We start from the raw sequence: 21,089 nt of genomic DNA on the forward strand, positions 1-21,089 counted from the left end.
CACCAATCCGGGAGATCTGAATAGGCGTCTAAAAGTCCGGTCAGGGGTGCAGTGGGGCTAAGGCAGGCTCCCTACCTGCTCTGACTCTGCGTGGCGCCTGGAAGCAACCGGAGTGTTTGGCTAGGCACAGGGGCAGCCAGGGGGTCTCTGTGTACTGCCCCCGACCCGAGTACCGGCTCCACAGCTCCCATTGGCTGGGAACCAATGGGCGGTGCCTGCAGGCAGGGGCAGCATGCAGAGCTGCCTGACTACCCCTGAGCCTAGGAGCCGGACATGCCGGTCGCTTCCGGGAGCTGCCCGAGATAAGCACCTCTCACCCTCTCCCGCACCCCAGCCCTGAGCCCCATCCTGCACCCAAACCCCCTCCCACAGCCTGCACCCCAACCACCTGCCCCAGCCCAGAGCCCCCTCCAATACTCTGAACCCCTCATCCCCACCCCCCAGCTCAGAGCCCACACCCCCTTCCGCACTCCAACCCCCTACCCCAGCCTGGTGAAAGCGAGTGAAGTGGGGGAGACCGAATGACAGAGGGAGGGGGGATGGAGTGAGCGGCGGGGAGCCTCGGAGAAGGGTAATTCGCCGAAAACTTCTGCTCAGTGTGCAGTTACAGTAAAAAAAAGCTAGGAGACTGTTAGGAACTATTAGGAAAATAGATGATAAAACGGAAAATACCATAATGCTACTATACAAATCCATGGTGCGCCCACACCTGGAATAGCGTGTGCAGCTCTGGCTGCCCCAGCTCACAAAAGTAGCATGGGTGGGGGGATGGGGGGGCATGGCGGAGCATGGGAGGGCGGAGCGTGTCACGGGGGGGCAGGGAAGATGGCAGGGCAGGGTCGCAGCGCAGCACGGGGGGGCCCGGGGAAGGGACAGACAAGGAAGGTCGCAGGGGGAGGGTCGCACCCCGGAGGAGAATGTTGTGGGTGGGGGGGTCGTGGCACAGCTCCCAGAGGGTGGCGAAGATGGTGGGGGAGGGCTCAGGGTCGCAGGGGGAGGAGCAGGGAAGGTGGCGCGGGGGGGGGAGGGTGTCGCGGATGGGACAGTAGGGTTGGTAACAGATGGGTTAGTAGGATGGGAAGAGGTATGAGGAGGGGTATGGAACAGCTTCCGTAGGAGAAGCGGCTGGGCCCGGGTCTACCCTACACGCTTCCTTTGGGGGAGCGACGTCGCGCAGGGCTGTGAAACGTCCATACCCCCAAGCGATGCAGTTACGCCGACCGCAACCCGCCGTGCAGACAGCGCTGTGCCCGCGCTGCGAGGCGCCCAGCTCGGAGCATCTTCACCAAGGCGGCACCGCTGCATGCAGCGCCTGTAGTGTAGACCTGCCCCGGGACTCTCGTGACCTCACGGCACACGTGACTCTGGCCTAGGGTGATGTCATGGCCCCGGATAACCCTGGGCCGTGGTGACATCACGGCACGTGTGACTCTGGCCTGTGGCGACGTCACGGCACGTGTGACTCTGGCCCAGGGTGATGTCATGACCCCGTGTGACTTGGGCCCGTGGCAACATCACGGCACGTGTGACTCTGGCCTAGGGTGATGTCATGACCCCGTGTGACTCTGGCCCGTGGCGACGTCACGGCACGTGTGACTCTGGCCCAGGGTGATGTCATGACTCCATGTGACTCGGGCCCGTGGTGACGTCACGGCACATGTGACTGGCCCAGGGTGATGTCATGACCCCGGATCACCCCGGCCCGTGGTGACGTCACGGCACATGTGACTCTGGCCCAGGGTGATGTCATGACCCCGTGTGACTCGGGCCCGTGGTGACGTCATGGCAAGTGTGACGGGACAGGTGGTGAGGTCATGACCCCGTGTCATAGGCCCCCCGTGGTGACGTCAGGATGTCAGAGCCACCTCGGGGCTCAGCTACGGACGCCGCAGTGGGCGGGGTTGCCAAGGTAACCGGGAGCCGGGGCAGGTCTCGAGAGCGGGCGGAAACACGTCCCGTCGCCGCCGGAAGTGCTCGTGTAGCCGCTTCCGGGTTAGCCGCAGCGCGTGGGGCGCCCGCCAGAGAAGCGAGACCCCCCGGCCCGAGACCCCGAGAGCCCCCGGCCTCAGCATGGTGAAGCCCCGCTACAAGGGCCGGAGCAGCATCAACCCGTCCCGCGCCAGCACCAACCCCGGTACCGGCCCCCCCTCGGACCCCCCCGCCTCCCCCGGAATCCCCCCCCGCCTCCTTCCCCGACCCCCCCGGGACCCTGCTCGGCCCCGCCTCCTTCCCCGGGGCCCCACCCCCGGCCCGGTCCCCCCGCCTCCTTCCCCGGGACCCTGCCCGGCCCCGCCTCCTTCCCCGCCCCCCCGGGACCCAACCCCGGCCCGGCCCGGCCCGGCCCCCCCGCCTCCTTCCCCGGGACCCTGCCCGGCCCCGCCTCCTTCCCTGCACCCCCCCGGACCCCCCCCCCTTCCCGTGCTGCGCCGCGACACCCTCCCTGGCCCCCGCGCCACTTTCCCTGCTACTCCCCCTGCGACCCTGAGCCCTCCCCCACCATCTTCGCCACCCTCTGGGAGCTGTGCCACGACCCCCCCACCCACAACATTCTCCTCTGGGGTGCGACCCTCCCCCCGCGACCTTCCTTGTCTGTCCCTCCCCCGGGCCCCCCCGTGCTGCGCTGCGACCCTGCCATCTTCCCTGCCCCCCCGTGACACGCTCCGCCCCCCCATGCTCCGCCATGCCCCCCCATCCCCCCACCCGTGCTGCGCCACAACCATCCCCTTCCTCTTCCTCCCCCCCCCCCCCCCCAAGTTCTTCTCTCCTCCTCCTTGACTCTGCCTTGTTTCCCTAGATCGGGTGCTGGGCGCCGGGGGGCACAATGTGCGGGACCGGGCAACCATCCGGCGGCTGAACATGTACCGGCAGAAGGAGCGCAGGTGAGGCTGGCAGCTGTCTGGGGCCTGAGCACGGGCCGGAGTGGCCCCTCCACAGTGGGCTGTCTCTTGGCTCATGGGGGCCAGCTGAGCACCTCCCCTGGCTTGTAGCTGTGGGTGAGCCAGGGCAACGGGAATCCCAGCAACCCCATCCTGCACATGCATTTGGGTCCAGAATAAAAGCTTTCCCGGTGGCAGCCTTGGGTCGCCTGTTAGGTGCAGACCTGTGCCATGAAGGGCCACCGCTCTGCTGCGCCCGTGGAGCAGGTGCAAGTCTTCTCCAGATCTTCTAGGTGGTTCCCAACCCACCAACCCACGCACAATGTTATGGGGGTTGGCGGCACTTGTATAGCTTGCCATGCTAATAAAGACTCGTTGATCATGCATGTTCTTGTCTCCCACCTGGGTGACCCAGATGTCTCCTAATCTGATTATGAGCCCATGGGCAGTTGTTTCCAGTTGTTCACCCATAGTGAGAGGGGGAGGAAAGGTTCACTGAGGGAGCAAATGTCTGTGTGCGCGCTCGTTCCATTGGCACTGCCACATACGGCCAAACATAACGGCTCCATCCAACTATGCCTTGTGCCATAAAACTGACTGCCTAAGGCCTGGCGTCATATCCCTTTTTCAGTAAACTGAGCAGGTTTAGGTCTGGTCAGTACTTGGGTGGCAGACTGAGATCCTGGTCACACAGGGCCCTGTGGCATGTTTGCAAGAATAACCCTGGCATCTTGGCCAAATTCCAGCGTGGATAAGGGTATGCTGGCTGACCTAAATTCTCCTGTTGTCTCAGCTATATAAATTATTCTGCCCTTCCAATCAGTGCTGTTGCTGGTAAAAGTGCCCTTGTGTATACAGTGTTTGTTTGCTTAGGGCCTTTCATTCAGACAAACCACAAGGTATTCGTCTTGTCTTGGAAAGAGTGAACTGTGACCCTTGTTATGTGTCTCTGCTGCTCATGTACTTACACAAGCTCTCATTTTTCTCTCTTAGAAACAATCGTGGTAAAGTGATTAGGCCTCTGCAGTACCAGTCCACAGTGGCACCAGGCACAGTGGCAAGAGTGGAACCAAATATTAAATGGTTTGGTGAGTGTTTCTACCTCATGACTCAGCGAGGTTAAAATAATGGTCACTCAGATGTTCTAAGGTTTGACTGTGCCTCTATCCAGTGAAACCATCTGTTTTTCTCCCTGGTATTTTCAGCTCCAGACAGAGCATTAGCGCATCACTCGGTTTGTGTGCCCTGTGCCCAATGTGGGGGACGTGTGAAGGTGCAATGTTTGTTTTTCTATACCAGGAAATACTCGTGTGATCAAGCAGTCGTCTCTGCAGAAATTCCAAGAGGAAATGGAGACTGTTATGAAAGATCCGTACAAAGTGGTCATGAAGCAAAGCAAGGTGCCGATGTCCCTTCTCCATGATCGAATTAGACCTCATGTGAGTATCTCTCATTTCCTCACACGAAAGACCTGTTCGGATAGTTCTGGGCAGGAGCCTTAGTTCCTAGGGTTATTTTCTGGAGTCATTTATGAATGGACATGTTGTATCTGTTCAGTTTGGTGAAGAGCTGTATGGTGTCCTCTAGGGGCAGACTTGATTCCCTCATTTGATGTCACGCTCTCTTCTCTGGTAGAAGAAGGATGGATGCAGCTCTCTTGGGTGCCTGCTAGGGCCACTGTGTCAGCCTGAAAGAATCACTGAGTGATCTGAGGTTTCGTAGCAGCTTACTATCCTTGGCTGTGGTCCTATAAGCTAAGCAGTGTATCAACCTGTCAGTACTTGGGTGGGAGAGTACAAGATGCTGCAGAAAAGGTTGGTGCTGATTCCCGATATGTCTACACTTTGAACTGGGAGTCTGACGCTTCCCAGGGATACCCAGGCCTGTGAGGCACCTCACTACCACCTGCTCTGAGCGTGAGGGAGCCTTGTCTGTGCTTGCCGGGGGTCAGCTCCCTAACTCCACAGGCAACACAAGCACTTTCCTCTCAGCCTATGCACGCTTTGTCATCTCTTTGCAGGTTAGCGATAGATACGCTCCCACTCTTGAGTCCTCTGGGCATCCCCCTAGAGTTCCCAGCCCCTGATCTACTGAACACTCACAGAATTCCCAGATCCTCTGCTCCCAAAGGAACAGTACTCCCTAGCTTACCAGTTACACTCTGGATCACAGCTCTGCTTAACACACAGCACTTAGGTTATTTTATAGAGAAAGCAAAATTATAAGTTTATTTAACTGAACAGAGATTCAAATGACAGCAAGCAGAAATATTGGAAACAAAGGGTTAATTATAAAATAATTACACATATAAATTAATTACACATGTTCTAAAGCCTAAACTTCACTAACAAGATGCCCTCTTGTCTAATAAGGTATTGGTTACCACAAGTCCTTATCATAGCTTTTTTTCCAGCCAGGATGGCTGAGACCCTTTTTTCATAAGCTTGTCTCCCCAGATGAAGGATGCCAGGGCATCTTTCTGCACCCCTAGATATATTAGACCACTCCTTTGTTCTTCACCTGTAAACAGGGTCCTTGGATGGGATCTACTTAACCACCTACTTCAGGATAATCTGTATCTTAATTGGTCTTGGTCTCTAAAGGCTTGGATTTTATTGAGGCTCCACAGAGTTAATTGCGTAACTTGCCATGGAATTGTAAGTAACACATCCTGGGTGAGCACTCCCACCTGTGCATTGAGGCTCCAAAATCTTATTCCTTTCACACATCTGTTTGTCAGAGCTGGCTGGGCTGTGACATTTTTACTATTCATGAAACAGCGAAATAGCCTGATATTTGGTAAGACACATTTCCCATGCCTTGCAGAGTAGTCACTAGCAGCATTCTTATTAGTAGAAGACTTTTAACCAGACACACAAATCAAACAAGTTCAAAGCACTTTCCTCTTAGTACAAAATAGAAATTAAGGCATCGTTATCGCTTCATATTCAGTCAGCTACGGAGAGTACATCAGTACCCCGTATTCTGCTTTTCAGTACCCCCGAAATGATCCTGTTTAAATGTAGCTCTGGAATCCTGCTTATGAGCAGGCAAAGGTGGTTGTAATGTTGGGTGTCTTGGTCTGATGACTGGTGAGAGTGTGGCTCTGTTCTGAGTGGGAAGGCCTGACTCTGGGTTTTCATCAGGCTGCTTGTTTGCCCTTGAATATCCTCTGTGGTTCGTAGTTGATGTACTGTGAACTCAGACTGCAGCTAGCAGTACTTGGAGTGGGTTACTGCACTGGAATATTTCCCAGGGACTGGGAAGATTTATAGAATGAATATGAATGAAATAAAGCAAGTGTATTAGCTGTGTGTAACCAGTAAGAAGGTCTGTATTATCCATTGGGACTTAATCTCTTTTGGCAGGAAATTTGCCTGAAAGCAGTTTGTGTTAAAGTGCCAGGATAGGATTGGCTGTGGCAATTTGTTCCCATGCCATCTCTGGTTCTGGTGCTTGTGATGGCACAAGTGACAGCCTGACAATGAGTTCTTGAGGATGCTGGTCTCACCCTGCTTGCCTCCTGTTGTGTGACAGATCCTGAGTCAAAAATTCCTGTGCATATAACCTTCTTTCAGGCACATCAAGTTTTAGTTAGGATCAAGTTTCTTTTATCACATCTAGGCTATTATTTTGGACTCTTGCTAGATGTTTTCATATGAAGACTTTCCATGTGCATCTAATAAAATTTTTACCTAAATTAAGGGAAATGTTATCTGAAACTAAAATGCACATTAAAAATGAGTGATTCTTTTTATCCATGAAGTAGATTCATTTCTAAGAAAACTTTGGCATTTGTAGCTGGTCTAAAATAAAAACTACGAATTTGAGCATGATTATTCTTGACAAAATTTGTGAATTTGGCGAGATTTGTGCACTTGTTAGAAAAACAAAGGACTGATCAAAGATAACAGTTTTAATTTTCATCATTGTTTTCTTAATTCTATTTGACTAAGTTTATAATAAAAGAAATGAAACGCAGTTCTTTGGCAAGTGTAACATCATTTGTATTGGCTGTCCTTTTTATTAAACAACTATTCTTGTATTTCTCAAAGGGAGTTAATTTTTTTTTAACTCATCCAGAAAATGCATACAACTCTTCTTGTGACAGGCTCTTTGGAACTGAACTCAGCCTTTGTATGTTTTGAGCCATGGCAAAGTTAAAGCATGTTTTTATTACTTTTTACCAACCTATCTTCCCTCAGAATTCCAAAGTCCACATTCTTGACACAGAAACTTTTGAAACGACCTTTGGCCCCAAATCGCAAAGGAAAAGACCAAATCTTTCTGCAAGTGATGTGCAGTCTCTTCTGGAGAATGCTGAGGTCTCCGCAGGGACCTATGACAGGGGCAAGGACCGAGACCTGGTGATGGAAGATACTGGAGTGAGGTAAAAAGCAGGGAGGAGTTAGTTACGGTCAGTGTTTAAATTCCCTAAGAGCAACGCATATTTTAGTTTTACCCTGGAAAATGTCCCCTGTGCTACTAGTACTGTACACCTTGGGGGGGGGGGGGGGGCGGCTACAGAATATAAGAGGCTGAGGGGAGCTAGACGATTTAAGGTGTCCAACATGGTCAGTATTTGACTTGGATTTTTTCTCTTGCTATCTGTGTGCCTGCATAGTTAACCTAGTGGTTGCTTCCATATGCAAGTACCCTCAAGTGTAATTCATGATGTGTGGCATCTCTGAATATCTACCAAGGGTGTCTTGAGATTAACAGGAGCCCAGTAAAAAGAACAGGAGGACTTGTGGCACCTTAGAGACTAACCAATTTATTTGAGCATGAGCTTTCGTGAGCTACAGCTCACTTCATCGAAAGCTCATGCTCAAATAAATTGGTTAGTCTCTAAGGTGCCACAAGTCCTCCTTTTCTTTTTGCGAATACAGACTAACACGGCTGTTACTCTGAAAGGAGCCCAGTAGGTGCACAAATCTAGGCATATGAAAAGATATATCTGTTTGGAACCTCTTTATAGGTATTCTTTCTGCATATTCCTAGGCTGATCAGGACTGTGTAAAACCCAAGTATTTGTCACTTTGGCCTCATCTCCTGTGAGTGCAGATGGCATCAGAGAATGCATCCTCCAGGTATTTCAGCTGCTGACATGTGTTTGATATCCACATCTTAGGGATGAAGCACGAGAGGAGATCTACAAGAAGGGACAGTCCAAAAGAATCTGGGGTGAGCTTTACAAAGTAAGTGTAATCTTGTAGAAGTTGAGAGAGATTCATACATTTGAATTCCCACGACTTGCTCATGGGAGGTGATTTTTAAATTGGTGATCACTCAGCCAAAGGCAACAGCACACAAGCCTGCACAAACTAGTAACTCCATAGAACAATGATTGGGATGGCTCTGTGAAGACCCTTTGTTGATGGAGCTGGACTGTAAAACCAAGTGTGGGCATAGTGGCATTCCCTTCTTTTTCTTAACATATGTACAACATGCCTCACTTGGCACGTGACTAGAATTTATCACCAAACTTGGTCCGCTGGTTGGATCATTAAATTCCCCGGCCCAGGCACTGATGAGGAGCGTGACATGAACGTCGATCCATATCCCTCAGCATTTCCATGGTTAAAGCTCACTGGAACCATAAAATAGGTGATGGTTTCCCTTATAAGGAAGGGTGGCAGGTATATTGCTCGCCTGCCTGCTCTCTCGTCAGCCTGTTCAAGAATCTAATTTGAAACTTGACCCCTCTTAACCCCGAGGTCTGGTACCACTGTGCAACAGCAACTAGAACATGGGAGAAGCAAGGTGTAAACGGATAGGGATTCCCACAGTCTTCACTCAGACTGACCTTGAACCCCGACCTCAAGGGGACAGGTATCTCGTGTAAGCATACAACCTAGTGGGTGGCTGTCAGGGTTAAGGCACAAACCTTCCCTGGGTCTTCACTACAGATAAACCATTCAGACGACGTCAAGGTTGTTTAGCCTAAAACATCACATTCCGGTATTTTGACAGGGTTTCCTCTGGAAGGCTCTGACCTTCAGCTCCCTCTGAGTCACACTGACTGCTCGAGGAACGGGAAACAGCCAAAGCTAGAGTGGTAACAGGAACAGATGTGCATCCTCTTACTGCTAGACTAACGTGACGTTGCTCTGGGTTTCTGAATGCAGCTTATAACCTGTACAGCCACCTCTCCCCTTAGAGACCTTGTAAAAGTGCTGAGAATGATAAGGCAACCTGAATGGATTTCAATTAAATGGGTACCAAAAATGCAAGAAATAGATGTGAAACAAATTCACTTGGTCTGAATCAAGCCATAAAATGACTTCTCCCTGCTGCAGGTGGTTAGCTGACTGCACGTTCCCCTTGTTTCTTGTGTGTGAAAATTGATTCAAGAAACATTTTTTGCATCATGATCACCAATAAAATGGTAGCAGTGATTCTGGAATTTGCCTGCTGGAACTGCATTTGTACTCCATTCAAGGTTTTACCAGTGCCCCTCCTGTGAAACAATTGCTCTTCAACTCCACTGATTGCTGGAAACAGTGCCAGTAAAGGAACACGATCAGGTGGCCTAGGCTCCACATTTAGGTGTAGAGTTTTATAAAATCAAAGTGACTCTCTCCTAGTTTATGCAGAGTCATTTTAATTCTGTTTATTAAGGTGATTAATTAGAGCCTTTCTCTGGAGCGTTTGCAACCAAACTGCCACAGCATCGTCCTTGCACACAGGAAGCCAGTGACACAGAGTAACTTCACTGTCCACCACAGCGTCAGCGGGGAAAGTAAACACCTTGGATGTTAGTCTGTTTGACTAACCGAAGGGATAGTGCGAGTTGCACATTGAGTGGGGGAAAATATAAGTTTTTTTTAGCTTGCCCATTTCCCCTTAAAAGTGCTGCATTAGCTTTCAGCATGAGGGTCCAAACTCCTGAAGCACTTACATGAGAGGAAAGTGATCAGGAACAGTCAGCATGGATTCACCAAGGGAAGGTCATGCCTGACTAATCTAATCGCCTTTTATGATGAGATTACTGGTTCTGTGGATGAAGGGAAAGCAGTGGATGTATTGTTTCTTGACTTTAGCAAAGCTTTTGACACGGTCTCCCACAGTATTCTTGTCAGCAAGTTAAAGAAGTATGGGCTGGATGAATGCACTATAAGGTGGGTAGAAAGCTGGCTAGATTGTCGGGCTCAACGGGTAGTGATCAATGGCTCCATGTCTAGTTGGCAGCCGGTGTCAAGTGGAGTGCCCCAGGGGTCGGTCCTGGGGCCGGTTTTGTTCAATATCTTCATAAATGATCTGGAGGATGGTGTGGATTGCACTCTCAGCAAATTTGCAGATGATACTAAACTGGGAGGAGTGGTAGATACGCTGGAGGGGAGGGATAGGATACAGAAGGACCTAGACAAATTGGAGGATTGGGCCAAAAGAAATCTGATGAGGTTCAATAAGGATAAGTGCAGGTCCTGCACTTAGGATGGAAGAATCCAATGCACCGCTACAGACTAGGGACCGAATGGCTAGGCAGCAGTTCTGCGGAAAAGGACCTAGGGGTGACAGTGGACGAGAAGCTGGATATGAGTCAGCAGTGTGCCCTTGTTGCCAAGAAGGCCAATGGCATTTTGGGATGTATAAGTAGGAGCATAGCGAGCAGATCGAGGGATGTGATCGTTCCCCTCTATTCGACACTGGTGAGGCCTCATCTGGAGTACTGTGTCCAGTTTTGGGCCCCACACTACAAGAAGGATGTGGATAAATTGGAGAGAGTCCAGCGAAGGGCAACAAAAATGATTAGGGGTCTAGAGCACATGACTTATGAGGAGAGGCTGAGGGAGCTGGGATTGTTTAGTCTGCAGAAGAGAAGAATGAGGGGGGATTTGATAGCTGTTTTCAACTACCTGAAAGGGGGTTCCAAAGAGGATGGCTCTAGACTGTTCTCAATGGTAGCAGATGACAGAACGAGGAGTAATGGTCTCAAGTTGCAATGGGGGAGGTTTAGATTGGATATTAGGAAAAACTTTTTCACTAAGAGGGTGGTGAAACACTGGAATGCGTTACCTAGGGAGGTGGTAGAATCTCCTTCCTTAGAGGTTTTTAAGGTCAGGCTTGACAAAGCCCTGGCTGGGATGATTTAACTGGGAATTGGTCCTGCTTCGAGCAGGGGGTTGGACTAGATGACCTTCTGGGGTCCCTTCCAACCCTGATATTCTATGATTCCTCTCTCCATGGATTTTCAGGTGATTGATTCGTCTGATGTTATTGTGCAAGTTCTTGATGCTAGAGATCCCGTCGGGACTCGTTCCCCACATGTCGAATCTTACCTCAAAAAGGAGAAACCATGGAAACATCTCATTTTCGTCTTGAACAAATGTGACCTTGTCCCTACTTGGGCCACCGTAAGTACTGTCCTTCCTGCAGTGCCTTCGTTTTTCTTTGGGGGTTTTTGTAGCCTATGCTCTGGTGCAAGTGTCAGCCCTCATGCTGCAGGGTACAATGTAACTGTGGTCAGTAGGAGCTCCTCTAGGACTTCCTGCCATCAGAGTAGCAGTTACACTGCAAATGCTCCCATGTTTTGCTTAGCTGATCAACAGTCACCAGCCACAAACTCTTTACTTCCTCTGGCTGATTGTAACAGTTCAGCTTTTTTCTCGCGAGTACGCTAAGTGTTAGTCCTCTTAAGAGCGAGCCTGTTTTATATTGTTCAGCAAATTGGATTTAGCTAGCAAAGAAACATTTTTGGAGCATTTTCTTGCATGTATAAACTGGAAGACAAAGCATTTACTGTAGCGTTTGAGAAACAATTCAAAGATCTTTGAATTAGCAGTTTCCTTAGCCAATTCCTTAGGCAGTCCTGTGATCAGGCTAAGTTGCTGCACTTGTTTTTCTGGGTCTGTAGCATGACCCTCCTTGCTAAGCACTGTGCTTTCTCTCTAGAAACGCTGGGTTGCAATCCTCTCCCAGGATTATCCAACACTTGCTTTCCACGCCAGTCTCACAAATCCCTTTGGCAAAGGAGCCTTTATACAGCTGTTACGGCAGTTCGGAAAGGTATATAACAGGTTTTTTTTTTTTTTTTCTCTGCGTTGCTGGGCTTCAGGGTGGAAAATGTCTTTCTGCAGCAGCCTAGACACTGGGCTATCCATGTCAGTGGCTGACTCTATCTGTGAAAAGCCCTTCTTTGGGAAGTGATTGGAACGCGTTCCCTGTTTATTGGGAGTTATTGAGAAATGTGCAACACAACCCAGCCAGGCTCAAAACCCAGTCTGACCAGATACATACTAGTTAGTGGGTGTTGTCTTGAGGGCACCCAGTAAACTCCCATTAATACTACTTAGGAACACATGAGCATGTAGAAGGGAAGAATGTACTTATGAGGCTCATTTATGCCCTGCAAACCGGTACTATCCCATGAAGATGCTGCCACTTTGAAGTATTCATCTTCCTGAGAGAGACAAGTCAACAGAATAGTTTCCTTTGTAGAGGACTGATTTCCTCTCGAGTCCCACATCTGTGTCTATCTTGTTGACAGATTCCTATTTATATTTGTTTCTCAACCTAAGTGCTTTTCAACTTAAGACATCAATGAGTAACTTCACAGCAGCTGAAAAATTCTGACTCTTCAAACAAAAGTTATGGAATATTTCCTTCAGCGCTTGAAATCAGCTCTTTGAAGGCCTGTTAGCTGCAATAAATTTCTCTTATTAGAGGGACCCTGTTCCTTGTGATTAGGTTTGCGTTGGGACTGAATTTGCTCTTCATTTCTAAGAGGAGAGGAATTGCTGAGAATTCACATTTTGGAATTTTAATAGCAACCATGCATTTCTCTACAAGGCATTCATAAATGTGTGTGATTTCTTAACAGTTGCACACAGACAAGAAACAGATCAGTGTGGGCTTCATTGGCTATCCAAACGTTGGCAAGAGCTCAGTGATTAATACGTTACGATCCAAGAAGGTCTGCAACGTGGCCCCCATTGCTGGTGAAACAAAGGTAGGTAGGTAGGCAGGCCATGAAAGAACCTTGGTCTTTGGGCAGGTAAGAGTTCCTAGACACAGAATATAAACTTAATCCCTGGGGCAAACCATGGGCTTGAATTTATGCAAAAATACATGGACATTAGTGTTACGACGACCTGGTCCAGTCCTCCTGTCTGAACGAACACCATCTTGTGATGGGATCCAACCTCTTGAATCCCACATAATGCTCAGCTTCCTGGCGCTGGGCAATAGCTGGTCACTGTCCTTAACTCTGGGTCTCTCAGTCCCTCAGGTTCATAAATTGCAGTGCCTGTTTTAAGGGTAACCTTAAAAATGCAGACTCCAAGGCTGCTTGTGGAGAAGGGTAAAGCAGGGCGCCTGTCGGTCTCTTGCAGGTCTGGCAGTACGTCACCTTGATGCGGCGAATCTTCCTCATTGACTGCCCAGGTGTAGTTTATCCCTCGGAGGACTCGGAAACTGACGTTGTGCTGAAGGGAGTGGTGAGTGTCTGCTGAGAATGCTGCAAAGGCCCGTTTCTCTGCTGCTGATGCAGGTGGTTTGGAGAGATTTTAACACTGACTTCCCTCACCCCAGGGACAACTTGTGATCTGTACGTATGGTAAACTTCAGAATGGGGATGAGGCTGCGGGCAGTAATCGTGCTCTTTGGCCCGACCATAGGATGGAGTAGGGTTCCGGGAGCCGAAACAGTGTGCACACATGATATCTTACTTAACGTACAGAGTAAAGGGAAGTTGTACACATTTAAAGTGAACCTGGGTGTCTTGGGGGGGCGGGGGGGGTTAAGTTTGACCCTTCATTAGAATCTCTGCATTGCTTGGGACACTGTAGAACTTCTGCAGTATTAGAGCATAACGAAGAGCTGCCTTTCCCTTTAATATCAAGCTAGAAGAGTTTCCATTGTGGGTGGGAGGAAGAAGTTGGAGAGGAATTGCTGAGGCTGAAATCAGTTTGCAGCTGTGCTTGCCCAGAGCATCTGAGCCTTTGAATTCTGTCTGACCCACAGTGATGCTCAGAGGGGCTGGCTCTCTATTTCCCCCTCATTTTTAGGTTCAAGTTGAAAAAATAAAGAGCCCTGAAGACCATATCAGTGCAGTGCTCGAAAGAGCGAAGCCAGAGTACATCAGCAAGACGTACAAAATTGATACCTGGAAAAATGCAGAGGATTTCCTTGAGAAGCTAGCCTTCAGGACTGGAAAACTGTTAAAGGTGAGCCAGATTAAAACACTGTCTGCATTTTCACAGCTCTGTGTAACCTCAGGTGAGTGAGGAGTGTTTGAGTGAAGTCCCACATTATACACGGGGAATTCAAATCGCCAAGCTCCAGTGAGGTGAGGTGAAGCGGGTACATTTGCCCTTGTGAGTGCAGACACAAATCATTACTGTCTATTCCAGGGTGGAGAACCTGACATGCAGACTGTGAGCAAAATGGTCCTCAACGACTGGCAGAGGGGCCGTATACCATTCTTCGTTAAACCACCAAATGCAGAGCCAGTCCCTCAGGTGAGAACACTTACTTCCATTCCTGCAGACGTGGTAACCCATTTCCCTTTTGCACACCATTTCTTAGCAGCTTCACTAGCATAGCTGAGGAAGGTTTTCCCTTAGTGTTTCAGGTAATGCTCATTTGAATTCATTAAACAGAGGGAGAACACAGCAAGAATGCAGCAGTGTCCTGACTGGTTATTTTAGCTGGTTTGTGTTGGCTAACATGCAGACATTTCAGTAACTTTCACAGTATTAACTGGTGTTTAATTTGGGTGGCAAATAAATTCTCTTTTCCAAAGAGATGATTGGAAATTTGTTATCATGAAACTTGTGCACAGCATTAGGGTTTGTTTTGTAGTAAGTGTAACCATTCAGGACAATGGCCCCTCTCTATGGTCCACCAAGGGCATCCACCCTTAGGCCCTGGCCATCACTTCTCTTAGCTGGAGACCTGCATCTCTCCCTTCTGACCAGGGTATTTCCAGGTTGTACTGTTCCCTGCCTACACTGTCAATTCCCCGTGTCTAAGCAGGCCTGCTCTGCTTTTCTCCTCAGAGGCAATAAACAGCGTAATTGTCCACAGTTAAGTTACCACCCAGCTCTTTCTAAGCAAGCACACTTATTCTTAAGATAAAAGAGAAAACACATAAACTACAGAGAAAACACATAAACAATAAAAGAACCTACAAGCATGCTAATAAGCTCACCAGAGATCACACCAACTCCAATAAGGGCTCTGGCAGGTGATCAGTCCTTCAAACTCCACATGGGTTTTTCTGGGGCCACTCGTTCATAACAGGTGTTGGCTTAGAACAAGCACCCCCATGGGTCTGTGAGTCACAGCTCTGTACAGTTTGGGACTTGGATCTGTGAATAAGTAATTCTGACAACGGGCTCCTTTTCAGGGTGAAGCTTCAAATGGCTGATTTCTTGTCTAACCAAAGGGGTTACATGTGCATACGCCTCCCCTTAGAGGTTTCCTGGGAAACCCACTTAACTTTGAAAGTTCACTTTGTTTCAGATGGTCCTTTGAAGCTCTTATCTGATGTGTAGCACATGAATTACTTATTCGGTAGTTCCTGAATGGCAGAGACTCTTGGATTGTTTCCAGCTTTTGCCGCTCAGTAGCAACTGTGGATATTTTACCACGAATGGTTTTTTAAGGGATTGCATTATGGCCAGTCCCAGTTGATAGCCCTGTGACCCCTGATGGAGTTTCTGGAATTATGTGCACTCTTTCAGGATTACTCGTTTTTTGAGAAATGTAAGTGAATGTGAATTGCTGTGATACATAAAGGACAGAAGGTCCATTCTGTAGGATGTGGTAACTGATCCTAATTAAACTGATCCTAATTAAACTAACTAAACTAAACTGATGGCAAATTATTTGAAGATACTAATTGTTTCTGAGTCAATTTACTGGCCCAGCTTCTTCCTACCCTACCTGAGACTATGGCGGTACAACAAGGCACATGGCTGATTTGGTACAGATTGTTGGTGGTCAAAGTGCATTTGAATGTTTAAGATCTTGCCTGTAGGTGAAATGCCTGTGGTGCAAGTCTCACCTTTCTTCCTCTTGTTTATAGCCCTCATCTTCTTTAGAAGTAGCTGCGGTGCCAAGCCAAGCTGACAGTGACGAGCAGAGCTCAGAGGCTGTTGCTTCGAACACGGAGTCGATAGGGGAAGGGGAGAACAAGGCAAACGCAGAAATGAAGCAACTCATGTCTCACGTCCGGCAGAACTTTGGGAAGATTAATGTAGCAACTCAGTTCTTGGAAGAAGATCTGGTTCCTGTAGATATGTCGGATATTAACACGATGGACAGTGATCCTTCTGGAGGAGAGGAGGAGGAGGAAGAAGAACAGCAGCAAAATTTAGCTGAGGATGACTCCAACTCCCATGGAGAAGGTGCCAGGGAGGGCCCCAAGGCAGTTATTAAGGTTTTGGAGGAAAAGATTGCAAAATACAAAAAATTCCTGGACAAAGCCAAAGCCAAGAGATTCTCAGCAATAAGGTACTGGACTCTGTTCAGTTTTGAGAGTAAAGAATTGTACAGGAGAAGAGACTGGGCTGAATTCAGTCCTATTATTGGGTTCACTGAATCACATTTCATTCAGCTGCTTCCCTGTGTGTTAGGATTTCTGTTCTGGGCCAATATATTCACCTTAATTGAATAATCTTCTCTCAGAACCAAACATCTACTTAGCTGAACTTTGAATGAGGCATATTTATCATCTTAAAAACATCTAATGCTCTGACATTTATGGGAAAACAGCTCCTTGTGCTGTCATGAGTGAGTTAGTATTCTGTTTCTGCCAGCCTGGGCTGATGCATCTTCTTTCAAAGCATTTAGTTTGCTCCATGCTCACTTCTTTAGCTCTCCGGAGGGAGATGAGCCAGTGGAAAAACCATAGTTTGTCTCATTTTGGTGTCCTTAGTCAAAGGCCCTTAGAATCACTGAACTATACCACATAGCGAATCTAGAACCAGTTACGCTGAGATCTTGCTTGATCTTTGATGTAGTGAGGCCAGCGGTTGTAGCTTGATGCATCATCTGGACATGCATGCATCCCTGAGATCTGGCTGGCGGATACTGCTGGCCCAGTTTGGGCATAACTGGGTCTGCATGGATAGTTGGAGATCTCCCACCAACTTTGTGCAGGACAAAGAGGATGGGGACCTGGCAGGGTTGGCAATTTCCCAGAAAAACTTGTTTAGGACAGAGCTCTGGTAAATACTGGTTTCAACCCAATTAAAACCAGGAAACTGGTAAAAAAATAAAATTATTAAAATATACTCATGAAAATTACTGAAAAATATTTAGCAATTTGATAAGTTTTGCAATGCATATAATATTGAAAACTGAAATGAGTTGTGACATTTTCCTTGAGAAAATACTGAACCAAATGGCACAGATATTCCAATGTTTAGTACTATATTACATGTATCCGTATTACACCCACTGCAGTTTTACTCTTTATTTGTAAATCCTAAATTAATCTCTGAATCTGCTGCCTTAAGTAACCACCATTTCAGTGTGTAACTAAAACTAAGTGTAATGTGGTTTGCAGTAACAAAACAGTTTTTAAACCAGAAAATGCCTTGAACTGGGATTAACTAGTTTTTGCTGGGGCAGTAGAAACCACCTCTGGTCCATACCATGCCCTCCCTGGTACTAGGGATGACTTTTTCACTCTCCTTGCACTGCACAAGGTGATCAGCCATGGAGACCAGATTATTTGAGCATCTATTTCCTGAACGTGACTGAAGCTTATGGCTTTGCTGGTATTCTATGGGGGAGTTAACACAGTTCCCAGAGCTGCTAATGGAGTCCCTTCATAGAATCATAGAAATGTAGGACTGGAAGGGACCTCAGTAGGGGGTCATCTAGTCCAGTCTCCTGCACTGAGGCAGGATTAAGTCATATCTAGACCAGTGGTTCTCAAAGCCGGCCCGCCACTTATTCAGGGAAAGCCCCTGGCAGGCCAGGCCAGTTTGTTTACCTGCTGCATGCGCAGGTTCGGCCGATCGCAGCTCCCACTGGCCGCGGTTCGCTGCTCCAGGCCAATGGGGGCTGCAGAAAGCGGCACGGGCCAAGTAATGTGCTGGCTGCCCTTCCCGCAGCCCCCATTGGCCTGGAACGGCGAACCGCAGCCAGTGGAAGCCGCGATCGGCTGACCCTGTGGACGCAGCAGGTAAACAAACTGGCCCGGCCCGCCAGGGCCTTTCCCTGAACAAGTGGCGGACTGGCTTTGAGAACCCCTGATCTAGACCATCCTTGACAGGCGTTTGTCTAACGTGTTCTTAAAAACCTGACAGGGATTCCACAACCTCCCTAGGTAATTTGTCCTAGTGCTTAACTACCTAACAGTAAGGTTTTCCTAAAGTCTAACCTAAATTTTCCTTGCTGCTATTTAAGCCTGTTTTTTGTTGTCTGGTCCTGTCCTCAGTGGTTAAGGAGAACAATTTATCACCCTCCTCTTTATAACCACATTTTACGTACTTGAAAACTGTTATCATGTCCCCCTTAGTCTTCTCTGGACTAAACAAACCTGATATTTTCAATATTTCCTTGTAGGTCATGTTTTCTAGACCTTTAATCATTTTTGTTGCTCTCTCGTGCTACTGTCTTCATGATTTTCATGCACGCAGATGAGTTTGGATAAGTTAGACTATCTGTCAATAATGGACTTTCTAGGTCTTAGCAAGAGGGCTGAGGAGGGCTCCCAGCAAAGCCATATGACCTTGTACAAGTTTCAGGTATCTTGCAGACTTCTTTGAATTGTTAATAAGACTATGGTTTTAGAACTGGCTTTTTGCTGAGCACTATGGGTACTGTTTGTCTATATGTAGGAGAGGCCTATAGAAAAGGTGGTATCATGGTGCTGTTTAGGGCTAGCACAATCCCATAAAAATGTCTCTGCTTTATCTGTTGCAGAATCCCCAGAGGGCTCAGTGAAAAGGTATTCACAACATCTGAGCAGAAGTCTGAAGAAACCAAAGAACCAGAGGCCAGAGGTAACATGAAAAGGTCTAGGGATGCCCCAGCTCTTAGCACAGAAACTCCAAGCAATGGGGGCATTTACTGCTAGTCTCTGGGGCCAGTTTCTTCTTTCCCTAAAACTATTTAAAACTTGCTGATGAGCTAATCTGACTTGAGGGCTCCCTGCAAAGCTGTAGGTTGTTCTTGTTTCAGAGCTCTCACCTGTTTGTCCAGATTGTAAAGTGTTCTGCCTCCTCTAGCTATGCGAATGAGGGCCAAGGGGTGGTGTAAGAGTCCTGGTGTTTCAGGCACGGAGGGGGGTAATGGACAGCTCACATAGCACTCCCTGTACTTAGCAATAGTCCTGTCCCAGCAGTTTCCCTTCCCAGGGAAACGTGGTGAGGCTTGATCTGACAGCTTCCAAGATCCTGTTTCCCTTGGAGTCACCACTGAGCGGGCTCAGTTTGGGAGGTTTGAAACCAGCAGATGGGGATTTGACTCTGACACTATGGGTGTGCAGTGGAGTTGTCCCATTAGATAGAATCTTGCACAGTGCTTTGAAAATCTGCCCTTAATAGCAGCTTTTATCATATCAAATGTCAAATAGTTCTCTGACAAAACAGACCACATGTATTACAAATGTGTCTGGTGCAACTCTGGCATTGTTCCATGTGCTGAAAGGCAGGATTGGCATGGAGCCAGCTCCCTTGACCTATGCGAACAGAGATCAATGCTGGAAGGTGTCTTACTGTTTCAAATACTGTTCTTAGGGTGCACAAAAAAGGGAAAGAAAAGGAAAGCACAAGAGGATGAGGAGGAGGATGCCCTTCAGGGTAAAAAGCCTTGTAAGAAGCTTACATCCAAAGAAGTAAGTGTTACCACCTCTAATCCCAGCTGCAGAGGGCAGGGAGTGGAAGCTTTGGCTCCTTCCAGATACCTCAGCTTCTTGCATGTAAAAGGTGGTGGGCGATGCACAGTGCAGTGTGTTAGTTTTACAAAGTGTGACTGCATCTCTTTGCAGAGGAGAAGAGCTGAGAGGCAGCAGCATACCAAGAAAGTTGGGGTCCGATACTACGAAACTCACAATGTGAAAAATAAGAACAGGAACAAGAAGAAAAGTGACTCAGAGGGACAGAGCTCAAAACACAAGAAATTTAAACATAAGCAATAACTGGGGCTTTTATTAAATTTAACATTAAACCAGTGCCTCTAGATAGAAGTTTTTTCTTCATGTACGACTTGCATTTCTAAATTCAAAGCGTGGCCATGTGTCTTGGTACAGTGATAGATGAACATAAGAACGGCCTTACTGAGTCAGACCAAAGGTCCATCTAGCCCAGTATCCTGTCTTCCAGCTGTGGCCAATGTCAGGTGCCCCAGAGGGAATGAAAAGAACAGGGAATCATCAAGTGATCCATCCTGTCACCATTCCCAGCATCTGGCAAACAGAGGCTAGCTACCATCCCTGCTCATCCTGGCTAACAGTCATTGATAGTCCTGTCCTCCATGAAATTATCTAATTCTTTTTTGAACCCTGTTATAGTTTTGGCCTTAACAGCCTCTGGCAAAGAGTTCCACAGACTGACTGTGCATTGTGTGAAGAAATGCTTCGTTTTGTTTGTTTTAAATCTGTTGCCTACTAATTTCATTTGGTGGCCCCTAGCTCGTGTTATGCGAGAGCAAACAACACTTCCTTATTTACGTTCTTCACACCAGTCATGATTTTATAGACTTCTATCATATCCCCCCCTTAGTCATCTCTTTTCCATGCTGAAAAGTCCCAGTCGTATTAATCTCTCCTCATATGGAAGCTGTTCCATACCCCTAATTATTTTTGTTGCCCTTTTCTGAACCTTTTCCAATTCCAATAGATCTTTTTTGAGATGGGGTGACCACATCTGCACGCAGGATTCAACATGTGGTTGTACCATGGATTTATATAGAGGCAACATGGCATCACATTTGCTTCACGGTCTCTGTGTGCATAAAAAGCATTCAAATGAGTACATGATATTCCCACAATGGCACTGCATAAAAGTGGCTAATGTTAGTCCATGCTGTGATCTAGCATCAAATTAAAACCTAGAACCATAATTACAAAATCCTTTTGGAGAGGGGTGACTTGAGTTAGGAGCTGCAGGTTGCTGGACAGGCAGCAGTCTGTAAACATCACAGGGTTGGAATAGTGGAAGCGATTGCTTGAATTCATGCCATAGGTTCAGCCTTTTACCTCATTTGAGTTTAGCCATCTATTCAAGATAGATAGTGCCTCCAGCTTCATTA

General features: G+C 47.9%; 2 protein-coding genes across 2 annotated transcripts in view; one reads left to right on the forward strand and one right to left on the reverse strand.

The window, feature by feature from the left end:
- CDCA8 (cell division cycle associated 8) overlaps nucleotides 1-21,089 on the reverse strand; it is a 282,601-nt gene that overhangs the window by 193,817 nt on the left and 67,695 nt on the right. The gene's annotated exons all lie outside the window — the stretch shown is intronic.
- On the forward strand, nucleotides 1,961-20,004 carry GNL2 (G protein nucleolar 2). The gene is made up of 16 exons (XM_074934249.1): nucleotides 1,961-2,134; nucleotides 2,795-2,879; nucleotides 3,870-3,964; nucleotides 4,176-4,315; nucleotides 7,082-7,266; nucleotides 8,008-8,074; nucleotides 11,075-11,233; nucleotides 11,772-11,885; nucleotides 12,700-12,828; nucleotides 13,211-13,315; nucleotides 13,886-14,044; nucleotides 14,231-14,338; nucleotides 15,910-16,337; nucleotides 18,762-18,841; nucleotides 19,577-19,674; nucleotides 19,828-20,004. Exons 1-16 carry the CDS (start codon nucleotides 2,071-2,073, stop codon nucleotides 19,975-19,977), a joined length of 2,166 nt encoding a protein of 721 aa, XP_074790350.1. The 5' UTR covers nucleotides 1,961-2,070; the 3' UTR covers nucleotides 19,978-20,004.

This window comes from Natator depressus, chromosome 19, assembly GCF_965152275.1.
Source record: "Natator depressus isolate rNatDep1 chromosome 19, rNatDep2.hap1, whole genome shotgun sequence".
NCBI classification, from domain to species: domain Eukaryota; kingdom Metazoa; phylum Chordata; order Testudines; family Cheloniidae; genus Natator; species Natator depressus.

What these genes read in the sequence shown, in the direction of transcription:
- GNL2 (XM_074934249.1), top strand. Translation starts at nt 2,071, where the DNA reads ATGGTGAAGCCCCGCTACAAGGGCCGGAGCAGCATCAACCCGTCCCGC. An exon ending in TTGTCCCTACTTGGGCCACC is followed by an intron (nt 11,234 to 11,771) that starts GTAAGTACTGTC and finishes CTTTCTCTCTAG; the next exon opens with AAACGCTGGGTTGCAATCCT. An exon ending in AGAAGCTTACATCCAAAGAA is followed by an intron (nt 19,675 to 19,827) that starts GTAAGTGTTACC and finishes ATCTCTTTGCAG; the next exon opens with AGGAGAAGAGCTGAGAGGCA.